This window comes from Camelina sativa, chromosome 12 (assembly GCF_000633955.1).
Source record: "Camelina sativa cultivar DH55 chromosome 12, Cs, whole genome shotgun sequence".
In the NCBI taxonomy this organism is placed as follows: Eukaryota; Viridiplantae; Streptophyta; class Magnoliopsida; order Brassicales; family Brassicaceae; genus Camelina; species Camelina sativa.
In genome coordinates this window covers 3,052,206-3,080,010 of record NC_025696.1, presented here as the reverse complement: position 1 = coordinate 3,080,010, position 27,805 = coordinate 3,052,206, and the positions used below count along the sequence as shown (strand labels likewise).

Here is a 27,805-nt window from a genome sequence, read left to right as displayed (position 1 = left end):
ATTGATGTGGACACGTCAGCTAAAAGAGGGTCCACGGGGGTTGGTGAACAAACCAGTCCCTTTGTTTGTGGGGTCTAATCGAATCGGGTGTGTTGCTTTGCTCGGTTTACAAAGTCATAGTTGTTCGGCCACGTGTTGTTCATTCAATGCAACTATAGTATTGACGGCCCAGATCATATGTGAATACGCTCCCACTCCCACTGACGGCCCAGATAAACTAGGATTAGGAAAACAAAATTAGTTTTTTACAAATCCCTTCTTAATTTGGTCTCTCGAATCTCGTCGACTATATGAATATGATGATAGGTTTTAGGTAGTAGTCTCTCTCGATCGTTTGTTATAATTAATTAGTATTGTTGCTATTTATTTATGTTGTCTTTTTTTTTTCCCTTGTAATATATATTTGGTTTCGATCTCGATCTCTGGACACATGCAGGACACAATATGGTTACGACGACGAGTATAGGCGTAGCAAAGAAGAATTCGACGACCTTTACGCAAGTGAGCCATTTGCTAGTTGTGTGGATGAACAAGAGAGAAGGGAGAGAGTGCTTGATCATATGTTGTATTGGAGAAATAGCTGACAAAATCCCCAAAGATTATCCAGTTGTCAGAGATTCGGAAAAAAATGAAGTACATCAGTCCTGGGGTTTATGAAGTCGTTCCCCGTCCCCCTGTCGGTCATGGTGATCTTACCATTGATTATCCAGATCCCCCAGTCAGAGTCTATGACAGGCGAGATGGCTGCAGTGCCTACACCGAGGATGGGCTTACCATGTATTATCCCGCGCCGACTCATACTGAATGACTCAATCGACTGCATGCATGCGGAGTTTTAATGTTTCCGTCGACCCTTTTAATATCTTTGTTTCTTGGGCGAGAGAAGAGAATCTTCTTTTCTTTTGCCTCTTCTCCACTAGTCATTCTTCTTCTTCTTCTTTTCTCCATCGTTAGATTCGTTACAAATACAAAATGCACCGAGGATAAAGAACGACGTAGGCGTCGCAAAGATACTTACTAGTCATGAACAATAATAATAGAAAAAAGAGTGATTTGTTGTTGAAGGTTTGCTTTTACAGAACGAGAATGATGAGTTTTGTTGGTAAAAAAGCAAAGTTTGTTTTTTTTCTTTCAAACTATATAAATTCTTTACATATGGATTCTAATTTAGATTTTTACCGCTTGTAAAATATGTTAAGAAATTCAACAGTTTTGCTGATACAATGTTGGTGTAGCACCTTTTCTTTTAAATGATGCAGAAAGAAAGAGTAACAGTTGAGAAAAAAATAAAAGAAAGCATAAAGAGTGTGTGAAAAAGGCTTCATAAAGCCCAATAACAAAATCGACCGTCCAATTAAAATAAAACATTCGCAAAACCCAAAGAGCGTCGTCACACGCAGTCACAGACAGCAGCATGAGCCGTTTCATGTTATAATGTCGGAGTTTCTTTGAAAATATACACATGAGCGGCCTTTGTGGCTGTAGTAAACATAATTTGTCTCTTCTACACGTCTCTCTTACGACCACACACACACACACACCCTTCAACGTCTCCTCTCTCTCTCTCTCTCTCTCTCTCTCTTATACTATGAGTTAACTAACACACCATTGTTGTCTCCAATTTGAGTTTTTTTCTTTTCTTTTTAATTGAACCCAAACTAAAATATGACAAAGCTTCTAGAGATGAATCATACCCTTTGTTTTGCCACTCGTACCAGGTACAATTTGAAAACTTGCTTATCAGATTGAGATTAGAGTTGTTCAATTCTGTTTCTTCCAATCAAAGCCTCTCTCTTTATCTGAATTGCGTTTTGGGTTTCTCATTTTTATGTATAAAAGAGTGACCTTTTTAGTTGAAATTGTTCAAGAAGTTACTGTTTGATACAATCAAATGGTTCCGTGAATGATTGGGTCAATCAATATGATAGAGATTACAAAGAGAGTCAGATCTAATTGGAACCATGTTTTTAAAACCAGATTGCATAACGAAATGGCCTCTCTTGTTGCAGATTAAACGTAGCAGCAACTTCACCCTTTGTGTTATCTGCTGGTGATGGTAGAGGATATTGCAGCAAAACTACTTGCTTACCTTATCGCTTGAAATTGTGAGCACCTTTTTTTTTATATTCATTGTTTACATATCTATAATTCACAAAAAGTGGTTTTTATCACCTGATGATTACATTTCTATTTTGTTAAAGTCGATTTTAAAGTACAGTACTATGCTACTACCATTAACAGTAGTGAACTTTATGCAATAGTATAGTTGGGAGAATTAATTCACGTTTTCTCATTGCGGTTTTTGGTCTGTGGAGTCAGTACTTGCTATGCAACACTATCTGCGGTTGTAAAGGAGCACAACACATCAGGTTTTAATGGGAAAGAAGCAGCTTTGCTTGTAGATGAGCTGAGAAACAACTTCAACACTGGGAGAACAAAGAGCTACGAGTGGAGAATCTCTCAGCTTCAAAACATTTCCAGGATGCTTGACGAGAAGGAGAAATGCATCACCGAAGCTTTGTATCAAGATCTTTCCAAACCTGAGCTTGAAGCTTTTCTAGCTGAGGTTTTCTACATTTACTTTCAGTGTCCTTTTTCTTGTCTACATTACAGTTGTTCCACTGTTGAATCACTTTTGTGTTATCTTTGTATTCTCAGATTTCGAATACAAAGACATCATGTACGCTTGCAATCAAAGAGTTGAAGAACTGGATGACTCCAGAAACGGTAACTAGACTGTTATAAGCTTTGTTGCTTCATCGAATATGTTTCCCATTCTAAACCACTTGCCTCATCTATGGACCTTTCAGGTCGAAACTTCTGTGACAACATTTCCCTCGTCTGCACAAATTGTCTCAGAACCACTTGGAGTTGTTTTGGTTATCTCAGCCTGGAATTTCCCTTTCTGTAAGCTCAGTTTGTTCTTTTTGAACATTTTGTCTCATTAGTGGAAATCTAAAGTTTTATATGTCTTCTTGGTGTTTTTCTTTTTCCCAGTATTGTCTGTTGAGCCAGTCATTGGAGCTATTTCAGCTGGTAATGCGGTTGTGCTAAAACCTTCTGAAATTGCTCCAGCAACATCTGCTCTTTTAGCAAAGTTGTTCAGTGAATACTTGGACAAAACAACAATCAGAGTTATCGAAGGAGGAGTCCCTGAAACTACGGCACTACTGGATCAAAAATGGGACAAGATATTCTTCACTGGTCTGTTTCTTTTAACAATCTTTGAAATTTTGATTAGGCTCTCAACAAAACATGATTTTAAATAGTTAAAAGTGTTTTTTAGGTGGAGCAAGAGTTGCTCGCATTATAATGGCTGCAGCTGCGAGGAATCTTACTCCAGTGGTTCTAGAACTTGGTGGAAAATGCCCAGCTCTTGTTGATTCAGATGTTAATCTACAAGTTAAGATCTATCTTAGCTTCTAAAGCATAAAATAAATAAATAAATGCAAGTTGCATACACTAATCTTGGTGTTGTGATTCAAGGTGGCTGCTAGGAGGATTATCGCAGGGAAATGGGCTTGTAACAATGGACAGGCTTGCATTGGCGTCGATTACGTGATCACAACAAAGGATTTTGCATTGAAATTGGTAAAGGCTACTTGATATAAAAGCCAATGAATCACAATGCTCTTTTTTTTTCTCTTTCAAGTTTGCTGATGCAATTCATGCAGTACAGATAGATGCTCTGAAGACTGAACTGAATACATTTTTTGGGGAAACACCATTAGAATCAAAGGACCTGTCACGGATTGTGAACTCTTTCCACTTCAGACGGTTGGAGAGTATGTTAAAAGAGAATGGAGTCGCCAACAAAATTGTTCATGGAGGCCAAACGATCGAAGAGAAGCTGTGAGAGAATATGTTTGCATTCGATTAAAATTTTGTTCATGGGGATCAAAACTAACTAATCACGTATTCTGTAATTTCTTTTACAGAAAAATATCTCCAACGATAGTAGTGGATGTGCCGGAAGCATCTTCCATAATGCAAGAAGAGATATTTGGACCATTACTTCCTATAGTTACCGTTGAAAAGATTGAAGATGGCTTTCAGGTTATACGTTCAAAGCCAAAGCCTTTAGCAGCGTATCTCTTCACAAACAACAAAGAGTTGCAGGAACAATTCGTGCAGGGTGTGTCTGCAGGAGGAATTAGCATCAATGACACCGTCTTACACGTAACTACGTCTTTTGTCATATAAAACCAATGTTCTGTTTACCATTATGCTAAAAGCTCTCATTAAAGATGGTATGTTTTCTCTGCAGGTAACTCTAAAAGATCTACCATTTGGAGGGGTCGGGGAGAGCGGGATCGGGGCTTACCATGGGAAATTCTCGTATGAGACGTTTAGCCACAAGAAAGGTGTTCTTTACCGAAGCTTTTCCGGGGATGCGGATCTTAGATATCCTCCTTACACACAGAAAAAGAAGATGGTGCTGAAGGCTTTGCTCTCTTCAAACATATTTGCTGCCATTTGGGCTTTCTTTGGGTTCTCTCAAGACTCATCATGATCAACATGTTATAATCACTGTAACTTGCTGGCATTATACAAGCTTAGAAAGTTGAATACTTCCATAGAGATATAAATGATCAATGTGAAAAGGTTATAAATAAAAGTTATACTTAAAAATGCTTATATTTACCTTATAATATAAGCATTTGAGTTCATCTTCGGTTAATGTATATTTAAAAACTCTATAAGTGAGCAACTAGCAAACTGTCGTGGCATTCCCACAGCTCGTTCCATTATGGTGGATATAAGTAGAACAAATCAAGTAGTATTAATCATGGCCACACCAAATTACAACAGAAAGATCAATTCGGCCAATCCCTCGATTCCTCCAAATGACTAAACCAGTAACCAGTACCACACCACCTTTATTCTCCACATAGGCTAGCCAAATCTAACATGTTATAGCCTCTAGACTCTAGGGACTATTTTTTGTTTGTTTGTAAGAGAGATATTTAACATCCCGAAAATGTAGTAGTACTATTTAGAACAACTGTTGTAACCGGGTAAATATAGTATTGAATTCCCGATATGATGGAGATTTGAGATCTAGATTTCATAAAGAGAAAAGGAAAACTGGTTAGGACTTAGGACCATTTACGACCACCCTTTAAGATAAAGATCAATAATGTCAAGCATAAATTTATCAACACATCACAGTCCCTAGTAAGATACCAAACATAAATCTTCAATTTAATTGTTTGGTAACGAACCCATTGTAAATATGGTTCCCCACAACCATATATTATCTCTTCTTTTTTTGGACAGTACCATATATTATCTCTTCTACATTATACATTTATACTACTACTCTCTCCGTTTCAAAATATAGGATGCTTTAGTGAAAACACGCATATTAAGGAATAGTTACTTTTAAAAAGTTTAACCAATCACAAACAAGTCTGCATAATATAAAATATAAATTTAATCTAAAAGTTGCATAAAAAGTTGAAAACATCCTATATTATGAACAAAAATATTTCTCTAAACATCCTATATTATGAAACGGAGGGAATAGTAGATATATACATTGAGATCTGCGCACCATTCCTCCGCTTTAAATTATAACCAAACATATCGAATATAATTTGCATTGTGTATTTGTGTTGCGCCCCATCCCATAATGACTTATATCTACTCCTCCCATTCCCATATTCAGTTTATCTTGGATAGATGAAATAGCATTTAATGTCTTAATATCACGCGAAAGGAAATTATACTTATTTAGGTATCATTATTTTTTTCCTCGTTGATATATAACTTTTGCATGCTTGAGTTCTTTTGTTTCTTCACTTGTAGAAGAAATATTAGAGCATCATTACTCGAGTAGCAGCTGAACCGTTACTCAAAAAAGTAAAGACAATTATCTTTTTTACAAATTATTATTATTTATTTTTTTTTAAATCTGCTCCACTGAATAAATGACACATATCTTGTTTGTTGTGAGCATCGATTCTCAAGTTACTCTGCCAAATAACTGTTTCTCTTTTTTATGCTTTTCTCTCTATTATTTTTATTATTTTTTAATAAGAGTATTCTTAAGAGAATTTCCCAGTAATCATGGTCTAAGATTGATAGATAGACAGATAGACTTTACTACCAAGAAAAAGGTAAAAAGGTAAAACCCATGTTTTTATTTTGGTTTTTAAGGTAAAACTAAAACCCATGTTACCTGACAATAGTGTCTTAATTTTTCCTGAATTCTGAAGCAGATAGGGTGGTTGTTTGTTTGCTCGCTCGCATTTACTAGCTACTACCTAGAGTGTTGAGTTAAATTTTGTTTTTTTTTTTTCATTGAGAAATGTAAAAATGATTTAAATCTTAACCACTCAACTAACATAGTAAAACTTTGTACGACCATAATTGAGAGTTTTCTGTTGCTTTATTACTACACAATTGATATGATGTCGTTAATTTGCAGGATAATCAATCTGCTAGTCGGGTCGGGTACTTGGCCAAAAGCATGGTCACGACTCACGCATGCATCTAATATTTGTTGGGAGTGAACTGACAAACCGCAAAGTGTCCATCCATATTTATTTTGTTTGGTATATATCAATTTTTGTTTCTTTCTTAAATGTGGCGATCGAGTGTATTTAAAAGTTTAAAATTAATTAACTCATCAACATATGGCTCGGACAAGGATGTATGAGGTTAGCACCTTACTCAGCCCTCATCCGATCCAGTCAGGTGCCGTATCGGCACACATCCTCCCCCTAGGCCGGCCGGTATATTTGTTTGGGTACAGTAATATTGGCTAAAAGCAGTAGGTTGGTATTTGAATATTCCTTCATTCGGATCCATTTTCCAACATTGATTTTATGATTCCTTTTATATATACAACTCAAGACTTTTATTATTCCTAACAACGCATATAGCATATTAGCATGTCCTAAATTTTCTATACGTAAATAATTGCACATATTTTTCTTTCAATTTTCTATACGTAAATAGTTGCACATAATTTTCTTTCTTTCTAATTAAACCTCGTGAAACAAGTAAGTTATTCCTATTATGATTAGCAGCAACAATGCAACATGTGGGTTAGTCGACTAAACCCTAGGAATTACGGGTAAAAAAGATTGATTTTATTCACTTTTTTTTTTTTTGGCTGAAATGATTTTATTCACCTACTAGCTAATAAATAACTGTACCAAAAATTAGACAGAATAGCTGGATATACCCATAATTATCAAAATTCATGCAAGAATAAACAAATCGAACCTGAAATTAAACTACAAAAAAACGTTTGAAGCTAAAAACAATACTTGATCTTGGTTTAGGTAATTACCAAAAGAAGAAGAAAATATCACAAGAAATATATATAGTTCATGTGCGCTTGCTTATTTATTTACGATATGCATTCATTGCATGAGCAGTACTAGTCTCTCTCACTTCTTCATCTCTCTCTCTCTCAATCAATCAAACCTCTATAAATGTAAAAAGACAAGTCAGAAGGAACAAACACCACAACAAGAAGTTAAAGAGAAAACATATCACTAAAATAGATTCCCCGCTGAAGAAGGTAAAAAATCTATTTCAACTACCTCATGACCCGTCTCTTCAAGCTCTGCTTCTTACCGTTAATGGTTGCTATAGCCATGAAGGCGTCTCATCTTTCCACACAAGATCTCCAAACCTTTTACCTCTACGTACAAAACAACCTCGCATCTCTAACCATATTCTCCATTTCTCTCGCACTCGGGTCGGCTCTTTACATCATGTCCCGACCCAAACCCGTTTACCTAGTCGACTTCAGCTGCTACCTTCCACCGTCGCATCTCAAAGCCAGCATCAAGAAGATCATGCACCACGTAAGGCTTGTTCGACAATCAGGCACGTGGAAGCTAGAGTCTGATTACTTGATGGACTTCTGCGAGAAGATTCTAGAACGTTCCGGTCTAGGCCAAGAGACATACTTACCTGAAGGTCTTCATTGTTTGCCACTACAGCAGAATCTGGCTATGTCGCGTAAAGAGACGGAAGAAGTTATAATTAGAGCGGTCGATGATCTGTTTCGCAACACCGGAATAAGCCCGAGTGATATAGGTATACTGGTGGTGAATTCAAGCACTTTCAATCCAACTCCTTCGTTATCAGCTATCTTAGTGAATAAGTTTAAACTTAGGGATAGTATAAAGAGCTTAAATCTTGGTGGAATGGGGTGTAGTGCTGGAGTCATCGCTATCGATGTCGCTAAGAGTTTGTTGCAAGTTCATAAAAACTCTTATGCTCTTGTGGTGAGCACGGAGAACATCACCCAAAACTTGTACATGGGTAACAACAAATCAATGTTGGTTACAAATTGTTTGTTCCGGATTGGTGGGGCCGCAATTTTGCTTTCTAATAGGTCCAAAGATCGGAAACGCGCCAAATACGAGCTTGTTCAGACCGTGCGGGTCCATACCGGAGCAGATGACCGATCTTATGAATGTGCAACTCAAGAAGAGGATGAAGATGGCACAGTCGGGGGTACCTTGTCAAAGGATCTACCTATGGTAGCTGCAAGAACCCTAAAGATCAATATCGCAACTTTGGGTCCACTTGTTCTTCCTATAAGCGAGAAGTTTCACTTCTTTGTGAGGTTCGTTAAAAAGAAGTTTTTGAACCCGAAGCTCAAGCATTACATTCCAAATTTCAAGCTCGCGTTCGAGCATTTCTGTATCCATGCGGGTGGCAGAGCGCTTATAGATCAGATGGAGAAGAACCTTAATCTAACTCCATTAGACGTTGAGGCATCAAGAATGACATTGCACAGGTTTGGTAATACATCTGCGAGTTCCATTTGGTACGAGTTGGCTTACACAGAAGCCAAAGGAAGGATGAAGAAAGGAGATAGGATTTGGCAGATCGCATTGGGGTCAGGTTTCAAGTGTAATAGCTCTGTTTGGGTGGCTCTTCGTAACGTCAAGCCTTCCGCTAATAATCCTTGGGAAGAATGTCTGCACAGATATCCAGTTGAGATTGATATTGATTTGAATGAACGATCGAGCGATCCCATTTGATCGTTAAAAGTTATGATACGTTTTAAGACAGAGAGACGTATGGACTGGTTTACAAATCGTACTTTGGTCGGCCCAAATATTGACAAGTGAACTATATCCTTTTTCTATGTATCGATCTATTTTAACGTTGTGATGCCACGTACTACTCCTATAGTTGACCGTTTTGGATTTGTTTCACAGTTCATATATAGATTATTCTCGTGTACTTTCTTACAACATAAGTTTTATCAAGGTCCCGTCTGTTTCATCATTTAGTATTTCCATCTAAATGATTCTATTTAATTGATACATCTAAATGATTTATCTCAATGTCAAATGACCCAACAAACAAGACAAAAAAATAGTTCATTTGGATGGTCGATCAATAATTCCCTTCTTATGTTTGAATGAACAATCTCCATCTAAATGGTCCAACTAGAATCATCTAAATGAGTTTCAAATTTTTGCCAAAAATTTTAAAACTCATTCAGATGATTCATGTGAATGATTCTGGATGATGCTCATTTTTTTGACAAAAACGAACAACATTTGAATGGTTTATTCAGATAGTCCATCCAAATAAATAAACGAACAAGACCCAAATATCTTTCCATTATGTATGGTAATAGCTCTGTTTGGGTGGCTCTTCGTAACGTCAAGCCTTCCCCTAATAATCCTTGGGAAGAATGTCTTCACAAATATCCAGTTGAGATCGATATAGATTTAAAAGAACGATCGAGCGATCCCATTTGATCGTTAAAAGTTATGATACGAATTGAGATAGAGACGTATGTACTGGTTTATAATCGTACCTTGGTGGCTTGGTCGGTCCAAATATTGACAAGTAATCTATCCTTTTTCTATGTATCGTCGATCTCTGTTAATGTTGTGTGATGCTACTACCCAACCCCTTCTAGTTGACTATAAAGTCTATATAAGGGTAAGATTCGTTGCCTGGTAATGGGCTTGTTTCACACTTCACAAATAAATGATATCGTGTACTTTCTTACAAATAAGTGTCATCAAATTTTAGTAACTTGCCTTTTATGTGTAAGGAAAAATGTAACTTCTTTATCTCATTTGTAAAAACGAGAAAGTGGTGTAGTAGTGTAGTACTTGTAGTTGTAGACATTCTAACAAAGTCAAAGGTTCAATAATTGCAATAATGTCATACGCATGTTAAAAGATATCCCTTCAAAAATGGGGAGAGGATATTTAGCAAATCGATATTGCTGTGTGAGTGTGAGATGACGTAACTGGTCTTGGAGAACATCAGCTGTATTTGAAGATTTGTCCTTACACGAAGCAACTTGATCAGAAGACTATCATTCAAATACTCGTTAACCCTGTGACAATCAATTGTCTTATACATGTTTGGTTCTTTCGGAAAATGAAAAAGTATTGTTACTTGGCTAGATACTAGATGACCATTGTATTAATTATCACAAAACAGAACAGTTGGAGCAGAGACATTAATACCCAAACCCTTCAACAAAAATTGTTAAGTCCAACAAATATGTCAATAGCACAAGTTGCAAAAAGCAAGGTTCCATACCTAACTTTTTTTTTTTGTCAACAAGTTTCCATACCTAACTATTAACAATAAATCTAGGATGCATTAGATTTTACCGATTAGAAAAACATCTGAATTAAGCTTTTCCATGTTGTGATTTGTGAACCCTGTTAATTTGTTTCTTTTTATTTTGCTTCATTAAACGAAACTAGGATATATCCCGTGCTTAAAGCACGGGTCAACATTTTTTTAAAAATTTATAATATAATGAAAAAAAATTATTATTTTATTTATTAAAAAAGTTATTTTGTTTGAGATAATATTTATTTTAAATTTTTGTGTAAATCTATATCTATTAATCTATTTGAATACTAATTATTTTAGAATATTATAGTATTTTATTTTTGACGTATTACTACAGTTTTATATTGTTTGTTTGTTGTATTTGCATCATTATTTTATGAAATATAAAATAGTAATTTTAATATTATAATTGTGAGCAAATAAAAATTATTAATTTATTATTTATATAAATTTAGTTTTACCAAGCTGCCAATGTGGAAATTAAAACACATATTTTTTCATACAATGAGTAATATATTTTCGTTTAAAAAAATTCAAATCACAATATATGCAGAAAAATATGCATTTTAAATTATAAATATTATATAAAAATTCTAAACAATTTGTAAATAAAATAAAATAAAGATGATAGGAGAATAATAATTTGAAAACTTAACAAAATCTTCGAATTTAGTTATTAAAAATAATTGTATTGTATATTTGGATATAAAATCTTAGTTTTTTAAATTTTGATTGGTTTATATATTTTTTTAAAAAATAATTAGTAATTTCGTCCATAATTTATTAGAGAGAGAAAATATTTTTTAGATTTTTTAATATTTGATTTGTGAGTGATTTTTATTTTTAATTAATTATATTTATTGAAATTAGTTAATTAAGCTCAATTAATTTTTTTTAATGGCAATTGAATGTAATTTTTTACACATTTTAAAGTTAGTTTCATATTTGTACTTCTCAATTAATATAGTAGGATTATAATACCACATGAGATCAATATCTTCTACTATCAATACATCAGCGTAATATACGTCTTAGATGAGATGGCTGAGATCTTTTTGTATCTTTTCAAACAAACGCTTGGGAACCAAAAAAACTAAATTTCATGTGATCAGTTAAGATATTTTCTATTATTTTATTATTTTTAAAAATAATTTATTAAATAACGAAAGTCGGTGGATAAAAAAATATTAAATTCACAAAATATGGTTGGCTTCAAATTCAGTCTACTCAAGTTGTGGTACCATGGTATGACATATTCTTCTGCATCCTCGTGAACTGCGTGGGTGTATCGGACAAACTCGTTTTATTAGATCCTATCATTCTAGTTATGGACTGATATGGTGCAGTCGACACGTTCGGTTATTTATCTGCAATTTGTGGTCTCCTTATTTTGAGCTGTGATCATCAAATCATAAATATGTTGCAAAATTGGTTTGTAGTTATTCATCCTTTCCAAAAATGATGTGTCATATTGACAAATGACAATTCTGTGGCGAGTTTTGACAAATTATAATAATTAAATTACATTCTATTACTAATTTCAATTAAAAGAAAACAAAATACATTTTTAATTTACACTGAAAAAAACTTTAGGAGGTGGTATTGGATTCAAATTTATGAAGATTTTTGAAGAGTTTAACAAAATCATTAAAAGTGAATAAAAGATTGTTAAAGATTGCTAGAGAGTTTTGTTAATTAGTTTTCTAAAATCTTGTAAAGTACTCCAAAAAATATCTTAAATCATGAACCAATAACATAATAATTGAACCTATTAACAATCATAGATTCTTTTGTTTTAATTGAATAAAACAAAACTTTTAATGACTTTATAAAAGTCTGAATCCAATAACCCAAATTTGTTAAGATTTTAAATGATTTGTTACAAATCACAAACTAATAACACTAAATTTTAACAGAGTTTAATCAAATCTTGATCTAATAACAACAGATTCTACCTAACATTTAAAATCTTTAAAACTCTATTCAAATCTCAAACCAATAACCCGATTTATTTATTTATTTTATTTATTAGTATGGCTCATGTTTTAGTATAAAATTAGATTTGGGTGGTACTCATAATTTTTTGAGGAAACATCTCCATCGTGAAATTAGTGCGATATCTCTTTACGCGGCTATTTCAAGACCAAACCTTTCTATCTTGGAGAGTGAAAGTAACACTCACAGAAGCAGCAGCAATGGCGGAGAAGTCGAGCTTCTTCGTTCATTTCTCTTTTCTTCTGCTTCTTCTACTAACATGTGCCCATGGAGTGAGGAGGACATTAATGGACGGAGGAGGCCAAGATCTTTCGACGCCACCGCTTAAACTGACGTTTGCTGGTCCCTCTCGGAACTGGACCGACGCCATTCCCATCGGTAATGGTCGTCTCGGAGCCACGATCTGGGGCGGCGTCTCCTCAGAGACTCTCAACATCAATGGTAAATTGTTCTAAAACGAAGTCGTTTTTGTCCCTTCTCTCCCCCATTCTTGATTCTTGTGTTTGGTTCTATTTTTGTTTGTTTAGAGATTTAGGTAATAAATGCTCTCTGCTAGTACTTTCTAAAAGTTAATGTCAGAGATCATTCAATATTTATTGTTTTCTCAGCCATACTTTGTATTTTATTTGGCTGTGCAATAGAACAGGGGAATATGCTTGTGACATATGTCTTAAATCGAACTACTTGTGAAATAAAATGAGACTACTTGTATGAAAGTTTAGGAATTTTGTGGATCTGAAGCCTAAAGTTTTGTTTTTTTGTGGATTTTTGATTGATTAGAGGATACAATTTGGACTGGGGTACCAGCAGACTACACGAACCCGAATGCTCCAGAAGCATTAGCAGAAGTTAGGAGGCTAGTTGATGACAGAAACTATGCTGAAGCTACTACAGAAGCTGTCAAATTGTCAGGCCATGCTTCTGATGTATGTTTTTGATTCTTTTTGTGTAATGTTGCTTTCCACTTCTTGATTTTGTTTTGAGTTACCATGTGTAAAAAACACTAATCCTTTTTGTTCTTGGCTCTCTAAAGGTTTACCAGCTAGTGGGAGATTTGAATTTAGAGTTTGACAGTTCACATCGTAAGTACACTCAAGACTCCTATCGCCGTGAACTCGACTTGGAAACAGCAGTAGCCAAAGTAAGTTACTCGGTTGGTGCTGTGGAATTCTCAAGGGAGTTTTTTGCTTCTAATCCTGATCAAGTGATTGTAGTCAAGATCTATGCAAGCAAACCGGGATCTCTGTCTTTTAAGGCTTCTTTTGACAGTGAGTTGCATCACCATTCAGAGACAAACCCCAAGGCGAATCAGATTCTGATGTGGGGAAGTTGTCGCCCCAAGCGTCTTCCTGTGAACATGAAGAAAAGTATCAACGCTACGAATATAGCTTATGATGATCACAAAGGACTGCAGTTTGCATCGGTTCTTGAAGTGAGAGTTAGCAATGGTGGCTCTGTGTCTTCCTTAGGTGGCAAGAAACTAAGTGTTGAGAAAGCGGACTGGGCGGTTCTGCTTCTGACTGCTTCATCTAACTTTGACGGACCATTTACGATGCCTGCTGATTCTAAGAGAGACCCTGCTAAAGAATGCGTTAACAGAATCAGCTCAGTCCAGAAATACTCATACTCTGATCTTTATGCTCGTCATTTGAGTGACTATCAGAAGCTTTTCAACCGGGTGTCTTTGCAACTTTCCGGCAGCTCAGCAAATAAAGCCGTGCATCAGGCAGCTTCAACTGCTGAAAGGGTGCGATCATTTAAAAACGATCACGACCCTTCATTGGTGGAGCTTCTGTTCCAATATGGTCGATACTTGCTTATATCTTCTTCAAGACCTGGAACTCAGGTGGCTAACTTGCAGGGCATATGGAACAGGGACATTCAGCCACCATGGGAGTGCGCTTTCGTCTTTACTTCATTTTCTTGGAGTCTCTTTTAGCTTTGTTGTGTCACTGACTCTACTTCTTTTTCTGCTGTACTGCAGTGGTGCTCCTCACCTGAACATTAATCTCCAGATGAACTATTGGCATTCTCTTCCTGCTAATATTCATGAATGCCAGGAACCATTGTTCGATTATATGTCTGCTTTAGCAGTAAATGGCCGCAAGACAGCACAAGTAAGTCTCTATCCTTTTTTTTTTTTTTTTATTGATGACCTTTACAATGCATTTTTGTTCCATCACTAGAGACTTTGTCTAAGAATTATTTTGATGCCTGTGTAGGTGAACTACGGAGCAAGTGGTTGGGTGGCACATCAAGTATCAGACATATGGGCAAAAACTTCACCAGATAGAGGTGAGGCAGTGTGGGCCCTCTGGCCCATGGGTGGAGCGTGGCTCTGCACTCATGCATGGGAACATTATACATACACAATGGATAAGGTATGGTCCTCAAATTTCTGATTTCAGTTCAGTTTCTTTAACCGGTACTATGTTTAATCAAACCTTAACTTGTAAAAATTCATTTCTAGGAATTTCTTAACAAGAAGGCATACCCATTGTTGGAAGGATGTACATCGTTTCTTTTGGACTGGCTGATCAAAGGTAAAGACGGATTTCTCCAGACGAATCCATCGACTTCCCCTGAACATATGTTTACTGCTCCAAATGGCAAACCTGCTAGTGTTAGCTACTCATCAACCATGGACATTGCCATTGTAAAAGAAGTCTTCTCTAATATTGTTTCCGCTTCAGAGGTAACAAGACCGATGAAGCAACAAAACCAACAAAAATAAATCATATCACCTCATCAATACTGAGCTTCTCTCTTTTGGTGGTTTATCAACAGGTTTTGGGAAAAACTAATGATACTCTTATTGGAAAAGTCATTGCTGCTCAAGCAAAACTTCCACCCACTAGAATATCAAAGGATGGTTCCATTATGGAATGGGTAGAAGACTTTGAGGACCCAGAGGTACATCATAGACATGTTTCACATCTCTTTGGCCTCTTCCCAGGTCATACAATCACAGTTGAGAAGTCTCCAGAACTTGCTAAAGCCGTGGAAGCAACCCTTAAAAAGAGAGGTTTGTGTGATTCTTTCTTCCCTCAAATTCCTATTCTGCAATGTCATTGAAGTATTTGGAGCAATATATAATATTGTAACTGACTGACGCAGGAGAGGAAGGACCAGGTTGGTCAACCACCTGGAAAGCCGCCTTGTGGGCAAGGCTTCACAATAGCGAGCTTGCATATCGGATGGTTACACATATTTTTGATCTTGTGGATCCTTTGAACGAACGTAATTATGAAGGAGGATTGTATAGTAACATGTTCACTGCACACCCGCCATTCCAGATTGATGCCAATTTTGGGTAAGTCAAGCAAATTATTGCAAACACTTACCATTGAGATATGTGGGATGTTTCCAACAGACCAACGTACTAAAACCATTACTCATCAGTTCTTAGAACAATTTGATGACTAGTCTAAAACCTATATATGACATTTTTTTGATGGGCAGATTCGCAGCAGCAGTAGCGGAAATGTTAGTGCAGAGCACGACAAAGGATCTGCATTTGCTCCCGGCGCTTCCAGTAGATAAATGGCCAAACGGTAATGTGAAAGGGCTAAGGGCAAGGGGCAGTGTGACGGTTAGTATAAAGTGGACGGAAGGGAACCTTGTGGAGTTTGGCCTTTGGTCAGAACAGATTGTGTCCACCAGAATAGTGTACAAAGGGATCTCTGCAGATACCAAATTGTTGCCAGGGAAAATCTTTACTTTTGACAAAGATTTGAAATGTGTTCGGACCGAGAATTTATAAAGAAGTGAGAGACAAAATCTTGATTTTCAAATCTGTTTTTGTTCATTTAACAGAGAAAGTCCATTGTTTGTCATCGTTCCACGAGTTATATGTGCAAGTGTAAGTGTGTAAAACAAATGTATCCAAAAGGTTTACAGTGAATTCCTTATTTTCCAGCATGTATACTGTATACAGGGTCCTGATACTACACCCAAAAATAAGAGAAAAACAGATTCAGGTCAAATCATCAAGATAGATGATACATTCATTGGTGGACATATAAACCAGACTGATCCAGATATGAACAGAATCAAAAGTGATATATAACTCATTGGTTTTATGAACAGAATCAAAAGTGATATATAACTCATTAGTTTTATCGTTTTTTAGAATCTCAAAAACTAAATATTAAGAGGAAAGATAGAAGCAAGAAAGAAACAAGATATATAATATGCAAGTGGAGTTAGTAGTTAATGATGTCCTTCATAGCTAGTAGTAGTAGACCTCTTCTTCTTCTTACTCAATTTGCACTAAACTTGGAACGTAAGAGCAGACAATCGGGCGAGTCTTGCATTCAGATCCTAGATCCACTTCCATGTAGTATCCATCTTCTCCAAGGATGTAGGCAATGCAGCGTTTTGGGGAGTCTCTGTATCTATCAAAAAGCACTGTGACTTTCTTCTCCATGTCAATGAAGAAACTCCCATGTTGAATGGCACTCTTGAGTCCTCCGTATGGAGTCATATCAAACGCAAAGAACTTGCTCCACGTCACTAGTTGGGGCTCAATCTTAGTCGTCAGCCATACATCCATCATGTATGAACCAGAGTGCTGAAACATCAATGCGAGTTGCTCTTCTCTTACACAAGATAGAGAACCAGTAGCATCAAAATAACCCTTAACGGGGAGTTGCAACCACGGTCCAAATCGCTCTGTAGTGAAATCAAAACAGATCAAGAAATCATCCCAAACAATTGATGGGTCATCCCAAACAAACTCATCTCCATCTTCTTCCGTAGTTCTTCTCCTATCTATAGCAATCCAGTAAGTATTCCCCTTCAAAGAAACGCAGCGATGATGACCATACGATATATACCAATCGGGATTGACATCAACAACAACCCTCCATGAGTTGTTAGAAGAAGAAGAAGGATTCAAATCATAGATTTCACACTCGACAACTCGATGGTCATCCCAATACCTCAAAACCTTGTGGAAACCGCAGGAATCAAAGCCGAGACCATACTTGTATTGAAAATTAGCAGTCCTGGGTTCGATCAGTTTGGTTTGCCCAAGATAAGGGTTCCAAACCACAAGCCTCGAGTGGTTGGAAGTCACGCATAACACTAACCCGTTGCAATGTAAGACTTTAGAAACCTTATTGAGCTGATCGAGTTTACCTATTTGCTTTATAGATGGATCGTTGTTTAAGCAAAGATCGAACCTCACTGACCAAACCCTGGAATCAAGAACCATGAACCCTAGAAATTGATGCCTTGCATCTGCTTTGCAAACTATTCCATCTTTCGATAAAGCGTTCCATTGTTTCACCGTAGATCGCACCGAGCTTAGCGATGTCAACGGAACCCTAGAGAGTATCTCCTCTACCAATTCCTCTGATAATTCCGATAACATCGTCATCGTTCAACCAAATTAGGTTCCTAGGGCTTTTTTTTTGTTCTTGTTTATGTATAGTTCCGAATTCGAAAATGTAAACCAGAAACCAAACCAAAACCGCGTTTTATTAAATCGATTAAAACCGAACCAAACCAAACCGAGTCTCTCTCTCGTTTAGGGCTTTCTTTAGCAGTCTCTGCTTCGGTATTGATCTGATTTGCTTTCTGTTACACAAAGTAGATTATACAAAAAATGGCATGGCGCAGTGCTGCTCGCTCTTTCGTCTCTGCAAGCGCTAGAGCTCCGTCTCTCCGATCTCCGCCGGCAACGCTTCCTCGCCTCCGTCCTTCCCAATCCTCTTTACCTCGCCGCCGATTCGCCTCTTTCACTAACCCCAGGTTCCACCATCTCTTGCCTCCATTTCTATAAATTTTGATTTAATCATGACGTTAACTAAGATTTGCAAGGTTTTGAACTAGTTTTGAGGAGAATTTAGGAATGTTATGATTTTACCATATTGAGATATCATATGAGTATTGACTCAATCATGTGTTGTTGATGATGGTTCTTGCTTGCTTGCTTGTGGCAGGAATTTGGGAGAGCTTGGATGCACAGAGTCTTTCTTGCCTCTGTACAATGTAGTGTCTGCAGCTCGACTCACATCTCACCTTAATGTCAATCTCCGAGCTTTCTGCGAGCTCTCTAACGGTACCTTCCCACGCACTTGTCAAGATCGCTAATTACTCTTCATTTGTGAGTGTTACTACTGCTACTTAGGATTTCATTGGAAATGTGAGCTAGTTGAAGTTTTTCCTGTTTCTTCTTGTTTAATGTTGCTACCTACCCTGGAACAATTGTTTTCTTGTCGATCGAAACAGAGAATAAAATGGCCTTTTTGGTTCTCTGTAAATCAGTTTTTTTGTGTGTTAAGAACATATATATATATTGGGCTTGGGATTTGATAGGGAATGGAAAAGATGGGTGATGGAAGTGGATTTTCAGTCGCTGTCAAGAGAGGTGCTACTGCTTTTGTAGGTTTCTTGTCCATTTTGTTTTTCGTGTTCTTATCACTTTGCCACAAAAGTTTGCTTTTTTCCCTATAGATAGTGTTTAGGAATCCAAATTTAGGACCCTATTTCGTGTGGGAAATCGAACTATAAGAGTAGAGCTTCAAACCTAGGTATAACATATTGTTCATGTTGATCCTCTTATATATATCCATTTAAATATTTAGATAGAAAGCTTATCACCATTGATATAATGCATTGAGAAACGACACATGAACATTCTGCCTTTCGCAAGAAGATTTGTATGTTTGATCTGTATCTGATTCCGATTCTCAAAGCCTTTGCCTGTGACTTGATGATGGCAGGTACTTAGAATGCGCAAAGTGGATGCATCAGTAATCTTGAAGCAGTTGGATACTTGAAAAAAGGGGGTGTACCAAGAAGAACTCATTGGTTTGTTTTGTCCTTCATTAGGAACCAAAAACTAAATATATTATTTGATTTTCCTTCTCATTTGGCAATTTCCAGTTTTAGAATATCTGGTTTTCTCTTCATATTTCTTGTTTTTAAGCCCAATGGCTTTGAATACTTGAGGTTAGGTTCGGCTTATCTTTCAGCATATTCCTGAAAGACCATTGTTTCATCTTGTAATTTATAATGTTACTTAACTCTCTTCGAGTACTATTTTCTGAAAGGAATTAAAAGAAAACTTTCTTTTAGTGTAAGGAGTTGAAGAGTCACGTCTCTTGGACAGTGTGATAATTGGCCAGGCTTTTAAATGACCAAATTTGAACTCAGGTATACAAGACCTTAAGTTACTGGTGAATATGTGAATCCAATAATCATAGACATTCAATAGTAAAGACTAAAGAGGCAACTATGGTGGGAACAATGTGTGTAACAACATGAAAGGGTTTCAGTGTTTACATGAAAGCTCCTCACCAGAATGAGTCAGTGAAGTAACTCCTTACATTAACAAACTCAATACTGTATTAAGTATTTTGACTGAATAAAAAGCTCATCAATACAGCTTACACTTTACGAGGGATCTTCAGTTTCTGTGTTGTCTGCTTAATCACTGGAAGCCTCTGACTGATGGAGCTCGGGTCGCTATAGACTGCTAAATCAACTGGATACCCTTTCTGCATATATACATATTCAAGAGTTAAATCAAAGGACCTTCTATATTCACTCACCGTATAAACATTGCAATATGTTATCGTCTTGTAAGTTGTAACAGAAACATTGTGGTTATTTGATGATGTATCGGAGATGGTTAGGTCACCCTTTCTAGGTTTGATAGGAAAGAGATGGATTTTTGAAAACCAAAGATAGGAATGGAAACAATATCTAGTAATCAGTCCTAAAGGTGAAGAAAACTAACCGCAGATAGAGACTGAAATGTTGCTTCTCTCCAACAGTTTTCTCGAAGAACAGTTGGTGTCTCATCTTTGCCAAACACATAATGCATTCTCGTCTCTCTCAATCTCATAAGTACACCATCAACTCTAAGCTGAAAGATGAAAAGCAACCGAGAATAAGATGAAAATTGACACATCATAAAAGCCAATGAAGATTACATATTGGTGCGTCATGCGGATTTTTCCCATTTGACTCACCCAAAATCGTAAGAGGAGGAACCATGAGCTTGGCATAACTCTCTGAAAAAACAAACAGAAACACGCACACATGTTATCCTTTGTAATTAATACTGTACTCATTTAAATTCACGTAATTGTGAAAGAACTCGACAGGAAAAACAGACTCGAGAATTCGAGATTTCTTTACCACTTTCACAGTCAGAAGTGACACTCCATTGTCGGCCAGTTCATCTTCATACAAAACAACCTGAAGGAGTAGAGAATAAAGTACATCAAAAGGTCCCAAAGAATGTGTTGAGTGTTTGTATTGATCACGGAACCAACCTCATCATAGAAGAGAATAGGTTCTTTAAGTGAGAGAGCAGCCAAATCAATCTGATCTTCACAGTTCTCCCACTGAAGACTACCTTCCCCCTTCGTATTAGCTTTTCTCTCAACCTGCTTCACGTTAAAACACTATATATATCAATGATCATGAAAGCTATACTTAATTGATATTATTGTGTTGACTGAAAATGAGAACAAGGCGAACCGCTTCTTTGTCTTTCTCAATGACTTCACTTCCACAGTATGGCGTTGTAAACGTGTAATCATAATCTAGTATCACCTGCTGGGAAGGTTTGCTGCAAGTAGATCAAGTGGTATCAGATACAACTATGTACAAGCAGAGTTTCCCAAATTGAAACGAAGAATATATCTTTTGAGACATGTGAAGACCAAATACATTTGTGAATCAAATCCTGAAACTTTACCTCCTAAATTTCCATTGTGCTGCAGCAGGAACTTCAACAGGTGGAAGCCCTTCCTGCTTCCAACCAGCTAGTGCGTCAAATGCATTAAAATGAATCTTAGTGTTGCTACCTAAGTGTTTAAGGACTAATGCATTCTCGCCAAAAACCATTTCAGGTAAGTGAGATGTCTGAAGCTTTGATTCCCACCTGTGTGGCCATCAAACATACATTCTTAAATATGCAGGGTAACAGTCAAACATTGGATTATCAGAACAAAATGAACAAGAAATGTGATGAACAGAGATTGTAACAACTAAGCTCATTAACCACAAAAAATAAGCAAAACTACGAAAATTTTCTAAGAGTCTCACAAAACAAGAAGCTATATACGAACATAGAGTCAGCCAAAACCTAGGACAAACGAAATCAAGGTCACATTTCTAATTTTCTTGGATACGACTCCACTAACATCAGCTCAAAAACCCAAACTACACTACTCAGTTCTCAACAGTGCACAGAAACCAACAAAAAAAAAAATCATATATGATCGTATGTTAAGGAGACATTAGGGTGAGAGAGAGATATATGAGTACTCTTCGACAGCGAGAGAAGTGAGAATCGTGCCACGGAGGGTTTCGATCTCCCAGCCATGGATGCGTAAACCACGACGTCCATCGGGAAGAAGCTCAGCACCGGAAGACTTAAGAATCTCTTTATCGACCTCCGTCTCCATCTGAATCGCCGGCAAAAATATTGGCACTACCTTTTTTTTTCTTTCTTCTTCCGCCGATGGAAACAGACTATCAAAGCAAAAAGGACATTTGACTTTTAATGGGCTTTTAAGTTAGTAACATGGGCCTAGTTTAATTTCAGTTTGGCCCTATCAAATCATAATTTTGAAAATGTCAAATCATAAGTATGCATCAGTGTGAATCCAATAGAATTAGACGCTTTAATCTTTTTAAGTTTTTAAAAAGTTGGACCCGTTTTGGTCAAAACTACTAATTTTAATGTGCACTACTAAAGCCAGGTGGCGGGTTTTGGTGTGTAAAGTCTTTGATATGCTCTCGGAACTGTTCGTATCCTAAAACTTTTATCTCTGATAACATCGGAGAAGAAAAGGAAAGTGGTCGGAGTTTAAACGTTGAGATTTGAAATTGAGAATGGCTACGCTCACTGATATATCAACCCTTGAGGAGAAGTAAGTTTTTCTTCTTCTTCACCTTTCTTTTTTTTTTTGTTTCTTTCTAATCTATCTACTCTTTTGAAAAAGTTTAGATGTGGTCGTAGGATTGGGTTTTGTCTGAGTTTAAGGATTGTTTTCTTTCTGTTTCATGGTGGGTGGGATTAATTTGTTCAATTCTCTGGGTAGTTAGTTTTGGAACAGGTCTCTAGATGGACGTTAAGTGCAGGGTTCTTGAATCTTGAATGTGCTAAGTGTATTTGATTCATCTTTGGTTTTTTTAGGTACATCGAATTATGCAAGAAGCATGGAATCCTACCCAACACTTCCGTTTTATCTGCTTTCTTTGAGGTTTGATTACTTTTTTCCTTGTCTAGAAGATTGCTTCTGTTTAGCTTAATCTTAGTGTTAGTCTGTGTTTAAACTACGATTGAACCTGAATTTGAAGGCGGAGGTGAAAAAGTCAAGGAATCAAAGATGTATTATGAACCTTTATGTGGATAGAGTGAGGTACGATGACTATCACCCGCTTCTCGAGTTATCCAATGAGGTCAACACATCTGAGGTACAAGGAATTGATCTCTTTGTGAGATCCTCTTGTTCTTTAGAAGATCATCATGCATTGTCCTTAATCCGTTCTCTCAGTCCAAAACTCCGAGTTGTTCATCTACATGACTCTTTCGGGAAAAACTTCTGGCGGTAAGCAATCGTTTTATTTTTGTCTTTTTATTTCTGAAGCTGCTTTCCACTTGTCGTTTTGGTGATTTGGTTTTACTTTACAGGGACGTTTTCTTTCAAGGTTTGAGCTGCAAAGTTTTGAATGTGAGGTCTATCCATTTCCATAAGCTTAACATCGTAGGAGACTTCTCACAGCTGCACACCCTTATACTCGATAACAACCGTTTTGTTGGTTTTGGGGAAGGCTGTTTCTCTTGCATGCCCAACTTGACATATCTTTCCATGTGTGGCACTCTAGTGTCAGATCTTTGGACATCAGCTGCTGCTCTCTCGAAACTCCCTTCTCTTAAGGAACTCCGGTTTCAAATTTGGATCTCTTGCAGTGATTCTATCCCACTTAACTCACAGTCATCACCATCATCATCTACCACGGATTATAAGAACACATTTATTGAATCAAACCCTCCCATTGAAGCAGATTGGGACGTTGTTGAACAGATGGATCCTAGTTTACCTGTTGAAGAGACTCTTCATAGCATGGACTTCTCTTATAAGTTTCCTGAGCAAGATGATTCGGATTCACGTATCTCCATGTCTTCGGCGTTGTATGGAGAAGTAATCATGAGAGAAAAGGTAAAAAAAACATATATGCTTTCTTGTTTGTAAGTCAGCCAAGAAGCCACTGGGATAGTTAAAGCTGATTTATACCATTTTGGCAGGCTAGGCAAGGGAAAATGCCGTACCTACCCAAAGATGTTTCACCCGTTGGTTCGTTCACAAGGCAATTTGGGAATGTTGGGTTGAAATATATTTCCTCTAAAGCATCACCGATATGTTCTGAAAAGCATTACAGGATGTATATGATAAACTCTCTGCCCACATTAAAAGTGTTGGACAATTTGGCTATCAGAAAGAGTGATAGAGACAGGGCCATTGAAACTTATTCCGCAAACTTTGAGGTCTTACCGTACAAAAGAAAGAAGGAAAGTGTCGTTAGAGTCCTTGAGAAGCGTGAAACGAGATCAAGCAAAGGGAAGTCTCAGAATTTCTATAATAGGTCGCTTTGTGCAGCTAAAATGGGTTCTTCTGCTTTGCCTCTTTTGCATTCACTTCCATTTTTGGGTAGTAGGAATCATCAGGACGATAATAACAGTCAGTTAAGTCCAAGGCAGTTTGAGTACCATCCACTGGATCCTAGCCTAATGGTATTTGGGACTTTGGATGGCGAGGTGGTTGTTCTCAATCACGAAAGCGGGAAAATTGTCCGTTACATCTCATCTCATGGATCTCAAAGTAGCATCTTGGGACTTTGCTGGCTTAAGATATATCCATCTATGGTAGGGTTTCAATTTTTTTTACAGGCTCTGTTCCTTTCAGTTGTGTTAGTTGTTACCTAGCAATTTTTTTTTATCTCAAAAGTGTTTTGTCTCTTTCAGGTTATAGCTGGCTCAGCCAATGGATCATTGAAGCTGTACGACATCCAAAAAGCGTCATCAGTGGTTACTAGTAACAGTCACTTCACGTCTGGTTCTGTGACTTTTGATGAGTTTGACCAATTAACTTCGGTTCATGCTAATTCGACGGACCAACTATTTCTTGCTAGCGGATACTCAAAGGATGTGGCTTTGTATGACATTGGTAGTGGAACACGCCTACAGGTTTTTGCTAATATGCATCAAGAGCATATTAACGTAGTGAAGTTTTCCAACCATACCCCTTTTCTTTTTGCGACATCTTCTTTCGATAAAGATGTCAAGCTATGGGATTTGAGACAAGAGCCAACCCGACCATGCTACACTGCTTCTAGTACCAAAGGAAATGTGATGGTTTGCTTTTCTCCAGATGATCGTTATCTTCTAGCATCAGCAGTGGATAACGAGGTACACTGATGGACCATTTAGTTCAACTTACGTATAAACACAAAAAAGACATCATATATATTCGCCTTTTCGATATATTTGGTGTTCTTCTAACAAAATCTATTGACCATTTGTGCCAGGTGAGACAGCTTTTGACAGTTGATGGAAGGCTTCATCTGAACTTTGAGATAGTACCGAGAGTAAGCTCCATGAACTATACTAGATCGTACTACATGAATGGTAATGACTACATCATCAGTGGAAGCTGCGATGAGAATGTGATCCGTGTTTGTTGTGCTCAAACTGGAAGGCGCCTTAGGGATGTAACTCTAGAGGTAGATTGTTTTGTCTTCTAAACACCTATTAACGTAGAAACGCAAACGCAAAGAAACAATTGTCTATAATTTTATAAACGGTATGAATGTGAGCTGCTGAGTGTAGAGAGCAGCATATGACTTAACACTATGTGATTTGGGTTTGGGTGGCAGGGAAACCGCTCGGAATTTTCTATGATGTATGTTCAGTCTCTACGCGGTGACCCCTTCAGGGTAAGTTAACATGATGTAAGTTAATCTTTGTATTCGATAAATGGCATTTTATTAAAACTTGTGTATGGTTTGGTTGATCTCATGCAGGATTTTAACATGAGTGTTTTGGCTGCGTACACACGGTCAAGCTCAGTGTCTGAAATAGTCAAGGTAAACATGATTATTGAAACCACATCTTGGTGTTGTTATATTAGATAAAGTGGCCCCAATTCTTGAAGTTAAAAGCTCTAATTGATGATGATGATGATGATGACAGGTGAATTTGTTAGCGTCAAGAGATTCAACAGAAGAAGAATCTCATGGTCTACGTTCCGGCCCTTCAAGTAGCATGGGAGGCTGAAGATTTATTAAACAAACAAATGCTTTTTATTTGGTTCCTTTACCAAAAAAAAACAAGTGACACACACCATTGTAGATGCTTATTGTTGTTGTAATTTATATAGTACTAAAAGAATACTGTAAGAAAGAATAATAAACGAAAATGTTATTTTCTTTTAAAATAGTGTTAGGTCGAACCAGGAGGAGCTGTGCGACTTGATAAGTGTAGTATAAAACAAAACTTGAGAAGGAACAAAAGGATAACACAAAACCTCTCTTCGTCTTCCACACTCACACACGCAGAGACGCAGTCACAAACACAATGGCTCTTTCTTCAGGAATCTTATCTACTACGACCTTTCTCTGCGTCGATACGGCGCCGTTCCGCAGCTCTCTCTTGTCTCCCTCTTCGCTCCGTTTGTCTCCTCGTCATCCAGCGGCTAACCTGCGCGTTTCCGCGACGGCGGCGGCGTCTTCCGAGCCGGCAGTCACCAAGACCAGAGAGCCACGTGGCATCATGAAACCTCGCCCTGTGACCCAGGAGATGCAGGATATAGTCGGCGTTCCAGAAATCCCTCGCACTCAAGCTCTTAAACGCATTTGGGCTTACATCAAGGAACACGACCTTCAAGTAATATATAAATCACTCTTCTTTTACTTACTCTCTCTCTCTCTCTGGAATGATGATACACGACTCTAATTGTGGTAATTTGTCTTTAGGGTAAGGTTTTTGAGGTTTTGGTGTTTGTTTCAGACTCATTGAGGGGTTTTTTTTTTTAGGTAGATAAAAAACTAAAGTGGGGTTGTTTGAATTGCTTATGGGTTCAGATAGAGAGGTTTTGTAAGAACTGTATAAGGGTTTCCTTGTGGTGTGTTGTTTAGCTGAATGAATCTTGTGTTGTTTAGAGACATCTGAAACAGCTTCTTTTTGATAAGGCTCTATGTTATTGTGTTTGTTTCCTTCATGCTTGATATGATAAAACTTGAAAGAATTCAACTGATTGTGAGATTGAATTTGGGGTTTTGAACTTGTTTCTTTTTTATATGACTGGTTAATTGCTTCATATTGTTGTGATGATAAACTTTGGTTGACGTGTTTTAAGTGAGAACTTTTTTGATGTTCTTTGGACATTGTTGTAGTTGACGAATGTGTTACTTATGTATTTAGGATTGATTAGATTATTCATAGACTAGATCCTGTTTAATGACTCTTTGCGCTCTGCTTTACTTGTTCTGTCTAGATTCTCACTCAATTGTTCCTTTTGCTAAAAAAATTTAAGAAAAATAAACATCTTTCGAGACAACAATAATAATGTGTATAGTATCTTCTAATCTATCTGTGTAAGCTTGGTGGCTAAATGAATAATAATGTTTGTATCTCCAGGATCCACAGAACAAGAGGGATATACTCTGCGACGAGAAGCTGAAGAAGATATTTGAAGGCAAAGAGCGTGTTGGGTTCTTGGAGATTGCAAAGCTCATTGGTCCTCACTTTCTCTGAATGAGAGACTTTTGGCAGGCTGGGAGAAGACTATATCATTGGCCGCCTATGTTTTGCTCAACTATTAAAAATGGCCATGAAAGATCAGATTATTTACATATATATATTAGTAAAAACAATTAGGTTTTAAGAAGTTTTATACAACCAAGTAGTAGTTATATAATTAAGCCTTTTTGGAGACTATCTTTTTGTCGGTTATGTGCTCTCATTGCTTCCTGTTGCAGTTAAAAATATTCCTCTTTTTCTGTCTTAGGACATGAAATCTTCTTATCTAATGCATCCGTTCTTCAATGAAGAATCTTCATATTATCTACTTTGATTTCACATTTTAATATTCACTTCTCCATAATTGCGGGGCACAAACAAATATGGAGGATCCATCCATCGTCACACATTTAGACACTCAAAACACCCATATGGGCTTGGTCTTTC

The 27,805-nt window shown here is 37.1% G+C and overlaps 8 protein-coding genes across 13 annotated transcripts; 6 read left to right on the top strand and 2 right to left on the bottom strand.

The window, feature by feature from the left end:
* On the top strand, nucleotides 1,455–4,636 carry LOC104729807 (aldehyde dehydrogenase family 3 member I1, chloroplastic). Its single transcript, XM_010448814.2, has 11 exons — nucleotides 1,455–1,718; nucleotides 2,010–2,105; nucleotides 2,320–2,566; nucleotides 2,659–2,727; nucleotides 2,811–2,907; nucleotides 2,998–3,204; nucleotides 3,287–3,402; nucleotides 3,487–3,591; nucleotides 3,680–3,852; nucleotides 3,939–4,179; nucleotides 4,268–4,636. Exons 1-11 carry the CDS (start codon nucleotides 1,666–1,668, stop codon nucleotides 4,511–4,513), a joined length of 1,650 nt encoding a protein of 549 aa, XP_010447116.1. The 5' UTR covers nucleotides 1,455–1,665; the 3' UTR covers nucleotides 4,514–4,636.
* LOC104729805 (3-ketoacyl-CoA synthase 16-like) lies at nucleotides 7,492–9,162 on the top strand. The gene has a single exon (XM_010448813.1). The coding sequence runs from the start codon at nucleotides 7,563–7,565 to the stop codon at nucleotides 9,015–9,017; it is 1,455 nt and encodes a 484-aa protein (XP_010447115.1). The 5' UTR covers nucleotides 7,492–7,562; the 3' UTR covers nucleotides 9,018–9,162.
* LOC104729804 (alpha-L-fucosidase 2-like) lies at nucleotides 12,660–16,506 on the top strand. The gene is made up of 9 exons (XM_010448812.1): nucleotides 12,660–13,029; nucleotides 13,369–13,514; nucleotides 13,622–14,484; nucleotides 14,573–14,705; nucleotides 14,811–14,969; nucleotides 15,059–15,283; nucleotides 15,376–15,613; nucleotides 15,706–15,901; nucleotides 16,051–16,506. Exons 1-9 carry the CDS (start codon nucleotides 12,789–12,791, stop codon nucleotides 16,349–16,351), a joined length of 2,502 nt encoding a protein of 833 aa, XP_010447114.1. The 5' UTR covers nucleotides 12,660–12,788; the 3' UTR covers nucleotides 16,352–16,506.
* Nucleotides 16,847–17,971, bottom strand: LOC104729803 (putative F-box protein At1g32140). The gene has a single exon (XM_010448811.2). It carries the CDS (start codon nucleotides 17,969–17,971, stop codon nucleotides 16,847–16,849), a length of 1,125 nt encoding a protein of 374 aa, XP_010447113.1.
* LOC104729802 lies at nucleotides 18,155–19,673 on the top strand. 4 transcript variants are annotated; one of them, XR_002034487.1, is made up of 4 exons: nucleotides 18,155–18,345; nucleotides 18,537–18,700; nucleotides 18,913–18,978; nucleotides 19,320–19,673. XR_002034487.1 is itself a non-coding variant. In XM_010448809.2 (4 exons), the coding sequence occupies exons 1-3, from the start codon at nucleotides 18,200–18,202 to the stop codon at nucleotides 18,930–18,932; spliced, it is 285 nt and encodes a 94-aa protein (XP_010447111.1). In that variant the 5' UTR covers nucleotides 18,158–18,199; the 3' UTR covers nucleotides 18,933–18,978; nucleotides 19,320–19,673. The 4 variants fall into 4 exon arrangements, 3 of the variants coding, with proteins under 3 accessions (XP_010447110.1, XP_010447111.1, XP_010447112.1); XM_010448809.2 differs by having other exon boundaries at nucleotides 18,158–18,345; nucleotides 18,537–18,655; XM_010448808.2 differs by lacking the exon at nucleotides 18,913–18,978.
* Nucleotides 19,785–22,080, bottom strand: LOC104729801 (TIP41-like protein). Of its 3 annotated transcripts, none has more exons than XM_019233743.1 (8): nucleotides 21,880–22,080; nucleotides 21,308–21,493; nucleotides 21,088–21,178; nucleotides 20,880–21,011; nucleotides 20,743–20,802; nucleotides 20,574–20,615; nucleotides 20,339–20,467; nucleotides 19,785–20,096 (listed from the first exon to the last, which is right to left on the bottom strand). In XM_019233743.1, exons 1-8 carry the CDS (start codon nucleotides 22,017–22,019, stop codon nucleotides 19,986–19,988), a joined length of 891 nt encoding a protein of 296 aa, XP_019089288.1. In that variant the 5' UTR covers nucleotides 22,020–22,080; the 3' UTR covers nucleotides 19,785–19,985. The 3 variants fall into 3 exon arrangements, with proteins under 3 accessions (XP_019089288.1, XP_019089289.1, XP_010447109.1); XM_019233744.1 differs by having other exon boundaries at nucleotides 20,880–20,996; XM_010448807.2 differs by having other exon boundaries at nucleotides 20,880–20,993.
* LOC104729800 lies at nucleotides 22,317–25,994 on the top strand. Its single transcript, XM_010448805.2, has 10 exons — nucleotides 22,317–22,487; nucleotides 22,754–22,820; nucleotides 22,918–23,168; nucleotides 23,252–23,780; nucleotides 23,867–24,484; nucleotides 24,584–25,027; nucleotides 25,147–25,341; nucleotides 25,495–25,554; nucleotides 25,642–25,704; nucleotides 25,811–25,994. Exons 1-10 carry the CDS (start codon nucleotides 22,450–22,452, stop codon nucleotides 25,892–25,894), a joined length of 2,349 nt encoding a protein of 782 aa, XP_010447107.1. The 5' UTR covers nucleotides 22,317–22,449; the 3' UTR covers nucleotides 25,895–25,994.
* On the top strand, nucleotides 26,102–27,664 carry LOC104729799 (upstream activation factor subunit UAF30-like). Its single transcript, XM_010448804.2, has 2 exons — nucleotides 26,102–26,503; nucleotides 27,257–27,664. Exons 1-2 carry the CDS (start codon nucleotides 26,195–26,197, stop codon nucleotides 27,371–27,373), a joined length of 426 nt encoding a protein of 141 aa, XP_010447106.1. The 5' UTR covers nucleotides 26,102–26,194; the 3' UTR covers nucleotides 27,374–27,664.